We start from the raw sequence: 6,158 nt of genomic DNA, 5'->3' as shown, positions 1-6,158 counted from the left end.
TTGTTCAGAGTGCTGTATCCAAGAATACTCATGGAAAGCTGAATGAAAAGAAAAAGTATCATTGGAAAAGCTGCACCAGCAACAGGGAAAACGACAGTCTTGAGAGGATTGTCATGCAAAATCCATTCAAGAATTTGGGAAAGCTTCTCAAGGAGTGGACTAAGGCTGGAGTCAGCCAGTATATCAAGAGCCACTATGAACAGACAAATCCTACACATAGGTTACAGACGTTTCATTCCTTGTGTCAAGCCCCTCCAGAGACGATGTCAGAAACGTCTTTCCTTGGCCAAGGAGAAAAATAACTGGACTGTTGCTCAGTGGTCCAAAGTCCTCTTTTCAGGTGAAAGTAAAGTCAGCATTTCTTTTGGAAATCAATGTGGGGTCTAGAGGAAGAGTGGAGAGGCACAGAATTCACGTTGCTTGGTGTCTAGTGTGAAGTTTCCACAGTCAGTCATGATTTAGGGTGCCATGTCATCTGCTTGTGTTTGTTTCTGAAGTTCACAGGCAATGCAGCCATCTACCAGGACATTTTAGAGCACTTCATGCTTCCGTTTGCTTACAAGCTTTTTGGAGATGCTGATTTCATTTTCCAGCAGAACTTGGCACCTGTCTACACTGCCAAAGGTACTGAAAGCTGGTTCAGTCACTATAGTGTTACTGTGCTTGACTGACCAGCAAACTCTCCTGATCTCAAAAGGAAGATGAGAGACACCAGACCCAACAGTGTAGACTACCTGGAGACCACTATCAAAGCAGGCTGATCGCCAGGCCACGCCACATTGATGCAGTAATTCATGCAAAAAGAGGCCCAACCAAGAAAGGAGAGCATAGAGATGAACATACTTTTCAGAAGCCTGACATTTCTATTTAAAGTAGAACTTTTTATTGATCTTATGTAATATTCTAATTTTCTGAGACACTGAATTTTGGGTTTTCATTATCTGTATACCATAAGCATAAAAATTACAAAAAATAAAAGCTGAAAACATTTCACACTATGTGTTACAAATCTATATAACAAATGAATTTCACTTTCTGAAATGAGGAGCAATCCAAAACAAATTGTACCTGAAATTGTACTTGCAGATTATTGGAGTTAGCTGTGCACACCATTGGGTTCATTACTGACTGTTTTTTCCCATTTTGTTTAGGGCTAAAGAAAATAGTTTAGCTATTTTTATAGAAATGTTTGTTGTTGGAAGTCAGGAGAGTCTGCAGCATCCAAAACAAACAGCTGAGTCAGAGATGGATAAGCAGGATGAGAAATCAGAGACCAAGTTCATTTTTTCTTTTTCATTATATTGTACCAAATTATAAAAGGGTAAATATATGTGGCCACATTTACTTACACAGCATTTTTTATGTTATTTCAGAATTCCCAGCATGTAGAATCATTCGTTTGTCACGTACATGTTTCAAAGCCTAAACACATGTCCGTCTGAGTGGACGTGTGAAGAAAAAACACATTCCTGAAACAAATAATAATTATCCTCCTCTGAAAGGGATATGGGGGATGTGTCCCACTTCCTTTCTTTTCTGAATTTACTCTTTATATACATGTGAAAATACTAAGACCATATACAGAGGCTATCAAAGGTCTGCAAGATAAATTATTTCAATACTTTTACCAAATGTAATGTGACATATTCTGTAAAATACAACTGAAAAACAAGCAAGACTGCTATAAGTAAATAAAGTATCCAATAACCTGGTTGCATATGTTTGCACACTATTAAACAAAAACTTTGCTGTAGCATCTTTTGATTCAATTCCAGCAGTCAAGACTCTTTGGTTGGAGTCTTGACTTGGAAATATTTGCTCTCTCTACCTTGTAAATGTTCTTTGAATCTGTCATATTGTGGGGACATCTCTTCTCCACAACCCTTTTCAGATGAGCCCACAAACATTCAGCCACATTTATTTCTAGACTCTAGCTAGGTCTTTCCAAAACCGTAATTTTTCTATCATAAAATCATTCAATCGTAGATTTTGATGTATGCTTGGATCATCTTACCCTTTATCTTCAGCATTCTAGCAGACAATACAAGGCCAGCATATTTCCCTTAGGCGGTGTTGTTATGCGAAGCAAACTACATAAGAAATTATGGCCCAAAAGTTGCATGTTTAATTTCAAATCACGTTTTCCACAAGGTTTTGGGAGATATTAGCCAGGTCTGAATATAAATGTTCCTGTCTTTCTTTCAATCTACTCCTTAATCCAAACATATGAAGAACACAGGAGACTGCTGTCACACATACAGTAGAACACAACCAGAACTTCTTGGAAATTCTTCACTTGAATTTTAGAAGATATGTAATGTGTGCCTTTAGGCTATATGAGGAAGACATTTTATGAAACTGGTTATTTTCTTTGTATCACAAAGTCCTGACATTTTAACAGGGTTCTGAAAAATTTGAGAGTCCCTGAAGGCAACAAAGTTCTCTAGGCTGCTAACCAGAATACAACCCTTATTTTCTCTGGACGTAGCAAATAAAACATCATCTCTTCTTGGCCAGTTTGATTGGTCACTGTGCGATCAGTTGGAGATGTAAACTTCTGGCAAAACTTGCCGTTTGAACTCAAGTGGCACATGTAGAGCAAAGCTGAGTTTTACAAACCAATTTCTCAAGTGCTCAAATTGTTTCCATAGATAAAAAAAAAAAATATATATATATATATATACACACATTTCTCATGTACTTTAGTTTCGAATATCAAAAGGTAGATTTACAAATCCAACACACTTTTGGCCCAGATTTAAGCACACTTTGAGCTTCAACACATCACACTGTCTTAAATTAACCCCAGAAAGCTAATCAAGTGCAACATAAGGAAAGATAGACATGGACAGATGTTTATTTTACAAGTATATTTATTCAGAATCATTTGTAAAAGATGAAAAAAGGACTCCATTAAAATCAAAACAGTTACAGCTAAATGAGTGTTGATTTGTTTATACAGAGTTGTATTATTTTCCTGTTAAATCCCAACATTTACATATTGTAACATACATATATTTTCTAAAATAACATCCTTCTTTGCATATGGATCTACAGGTGCAACATTACACATGCACTGCGACTTCTTCCAGTGAGTTCCATTGTAATTTTGCAGAATTTTGCTTGGAGTACTTTATCTTAATACACAATGTGATGCTTTATACTTGTTTTATATAAGGAGAGGAAGCCTGAAAATAAAATATTAAAAACAGAAAAATGTTAAAAAAAATGACACTGAGGAAAGCACTTCCAGTTAAATTTTTATGGCATAAATTCTTCACTTCAGAACAGATTTAAGCTATCTGCACTTTTATAGAACATTTTCTTCTGCACGGGCTGAACCAGCTGAGTATTTATTCATCAACAAACAATAGTACTGGCACCACTTTTCATCTAAAAAAGCATATCCACACAAACATCCTTACATTGTTTATCTATTACCAGAGTGCAAAAAGTGCAACAAATAGTGTGTACTACCTTCAACTCCCTTTGTTTGCATGTACACTGTCAGGTTTGTACAGGGTTATTGTTTGACAAAATCAATGTGTTACCCTGTGAATTTAAGACTTGTGATACAGGACACTGAATGATTCACATAAATCTAAGGGTGATCAGAAGAGAACATGACTGAACAGCAAAGACTAAACGTATGATTGATTTGTACCCCCTTAGTATAAACATATGTGACACTGGTTTAAGAATCTCCCTTATTTTTTTAAGCTTTACACTGTTAGAAACCTGTGCAGTTTGACAGCTGAGAGAAGATTACACACATCTTCAGTAAACACCTCGGCATTTTTCTTTATCTCCTCCTCTATCAGAGGAGCCATAAATGTTACAATCAGGCTCAACGTCAGTTGCCCCAACACCGCAGGAAGATAAACAGAATATTATAAGAGCCTATTTCCTTGTCCTGAGCTAAAATGTTTGTTTCCACCGACTTTTGCTTTTTCAATTTGTCAACACTTTTTCCAGTTTGGGGTTGATGAACGAAAAGCCTTTGAATGCATTCTGGTCCATGGTTGCAAGTAACTTTTTATCACCCTGGGTCAGACGGGGCTTCTCGTTGAGGAACTCCCGATCAAAGTTGTTGTAGTCGCCGGGAGACTTCTGTACACGCGAGAAAAAGGAATGAGTTTTAAAATAACCAGTATTCAGGACAAATGCATACACAGCTGCATCTCGACAAAGTAGAATATCATTCATAAAGTTAATTTGTTTCAACAATTCAATTCAACAAGTGCAACTCAGATTTACTACCAGGTGATTTGTGTCAAGTGTCAGGTTCTCATAAAAACTAAAATAATAACTTGAGACCAATAAAAAAAGACAGTGATATCAAGTTCAATAATCAGTGCTCCTTTTCCACGAACTACTAGACCAAGATGGTGCGGCATGGCAACAATCACCCTGTGGCTCTGCTGAGGTGTCAAGGAGGCCTAGGTTGCTTTAATACTAGCATTACATCTGATGTCTCTCATCTTCCTCTTGAAACTAGACCACATATTTTCAATGGGGGTTAAGTTTTAACTTAATAAAACTTAGCGGACCATATCCAGCAGGGGAAATTGCTCCCCATATCAACACTGATTGTGAAAACTTCAAACTGAACCTCATGAAGCTTAGATTCTGCATCTCTCCACTCCTTCAGACCATGCGACCTTTATTTCTAAATGAAAAGCAACATTTAATTTTAATCTAAAGAGTGGACTTTGAGCTATAGTTCAGTCCTTTTTCACTTTAGTTCAGGTAAGATGCTTCTGCCATTGTATCTGGCTCAGAAGTGGCCTCATCCAAGAAATGTGACAGTTGTGGCGCGAACCCAGGAAGCTTTGATACTCGCTGACTGCCATTTATTTATTTCACTGGAATATTCTAATGTCCTAGGAACTGAATTTTAGGCTTTTATCAGCTGTAATGTAAGTCTAAAATATGCAAGAAGCCCACAAACTATACTCTCATACCACTTTGGGCTTGAAAGGTGGCTCCACTTGTCTCTTCTCCAGTGCCGACCAGTTGATGGATTTAAAGAAAGGGTGCTCTCGCATGTTGCCAACCACGCCCAACCTGCAGCTTGGATCTCGCACAAACAACTGAAAGAAAGACAGGAGGCAAATAACTGAATTAGAAGGACAACAGAAACATAGTATCTGTGATATTAGCCAGAACACTACGAATTATTCACCTGCTGAAGCAGGCTCTTTGATTCCTTGCTGAGCCACCCGGGGTAGTTAGGGATATCGGTCCTGATGGAATCAAACAACTCGTCCTCACTGTCACCTTGGAATGGTGACTGACCAATCAGCATTTCATAGACTAGCACACCAAATGACCACCAGTCCACTGAGAATGTGTACCTCTGTCCAAGCAGGATCTGAGATAGAAGAGGCAAGTGGAAATGGTTTAGTGTTGCATGCAATATTCTTAACAGCCACCAGGAGGCATACACACATTTACAAATAGAATAACACAAATAAATGAAAGCACAGTGCATCAATGAATGGGTTAACACATTAGATTTTCGTACAGGGGGCTCATGCAGCCCCAAAATATTAAAATTCATAAAATTTTGCAATGTACTTTTTTATTTTTTAGTCACAGCAAAGTACTTTGTTTCACCATGTGAAGAAATGTGCTATATAAATAAACTTGCTTTGCCAGTGAGTTTTTAAATTAAATATCAGAAATATTATGATCACATATATCATATCATATAACATATATCATGAAAATATTTGTTTAGAAGAAATAAAAAACTTACCTCAGGTGCAATATAATCTGGGGTACCACAAAATGTACCGGCTTTGTTCTCTGTGGAGATGTTCTCTTTGCACATGCCAAAATCTGCTATTTTTATGTGTCCATCACTGTCTAGCATAACATTGTCCAGCTTCAAATCTCTGCAGATAAAACATACGTAAAATATACTTAATAAAATTATTTTACAATCTGCTATACTGTAGCTACGGGCTTGACAGAACACAGACAGAAGAGCAGAGAGGCTGCAGAGTCCTACCTGTAGACAATTCCTTTTGAATGAAGAAACTGCAGTCCTACGACTATCTCAGCTGCATAGAATCTAAGAGTGAAAGTCAAACCATTTTATGTTGACCGAGACACAGTTTTCAATCTGCTCATTACGTCAAATCTTGGGGTGT

The 6,158-nt window shown here is 37.4% G+C and overlaps 1 protein-coding gene across 2 annotated transcripts in view; it reads right to left on the bottom strand.

Moving 5' to 3' along the window:
* Positions 1 to 2,855: 2,855 nt before the first annotated feature.
* Positions 2,856 to 6,158, bottom strand: part of LOC124857408 (protein kinase C delta type-like) — a 27,953-nt gene continuing 24,650 nt past the window's right edge. For both annotated transcript variants that reach the window (XM_047348662.1, XM_047348663.1), the window contains exons 13-17: positions 6,017 to 6,079; positions 5,762 to 5,900; positions 5,186 to 5,374; positions 4,965 to 5,093; positions 2,856 to 4,110 (exon numbers count right to left, since the gene is read on the bottom strand). In XM_047348662.1, the coding sequence (XP_047204618.1) occupies positions 3,952 to 4,110; positions 4,965 to 5,093; positions 5,186 to 5,374; positions 5,762 to 5,900; positions 6,017 to 6,079 (679 nt within the window). In that variant the 3' untranslated portion in view covers positions 2,856 to 3,951. The remainder of the gene's footprint in view (positions 4,111 to 4,964; positions 5,094 to 5,185; positions 5,375 to 5,761; positions 5,901 to 6,016; positions 6,080 to 6,158) is intronic.

The sequence above is a fragment of the Girardinichthys multiradiatus genome, chromosome 20, assembly GCF_021462225.1.
Source record: "Girardinichthys multiradiatus isolate DD_20200921_A chromosome 20, DD_fGirMul_XY1, whole genome shotgun sequence".
Lineage (NCBI taxonomy): Eukaryota > Metazoa > Chordata > Actinopteri > Cyprinodontiformes > Goodeidae > Girardinichthys > Girardinichthys multiradiatus.
Note: the sequence above shows the minus strand (reverse complement) of the source record. Positions and strands in the feature narration are given on the sequence as shown.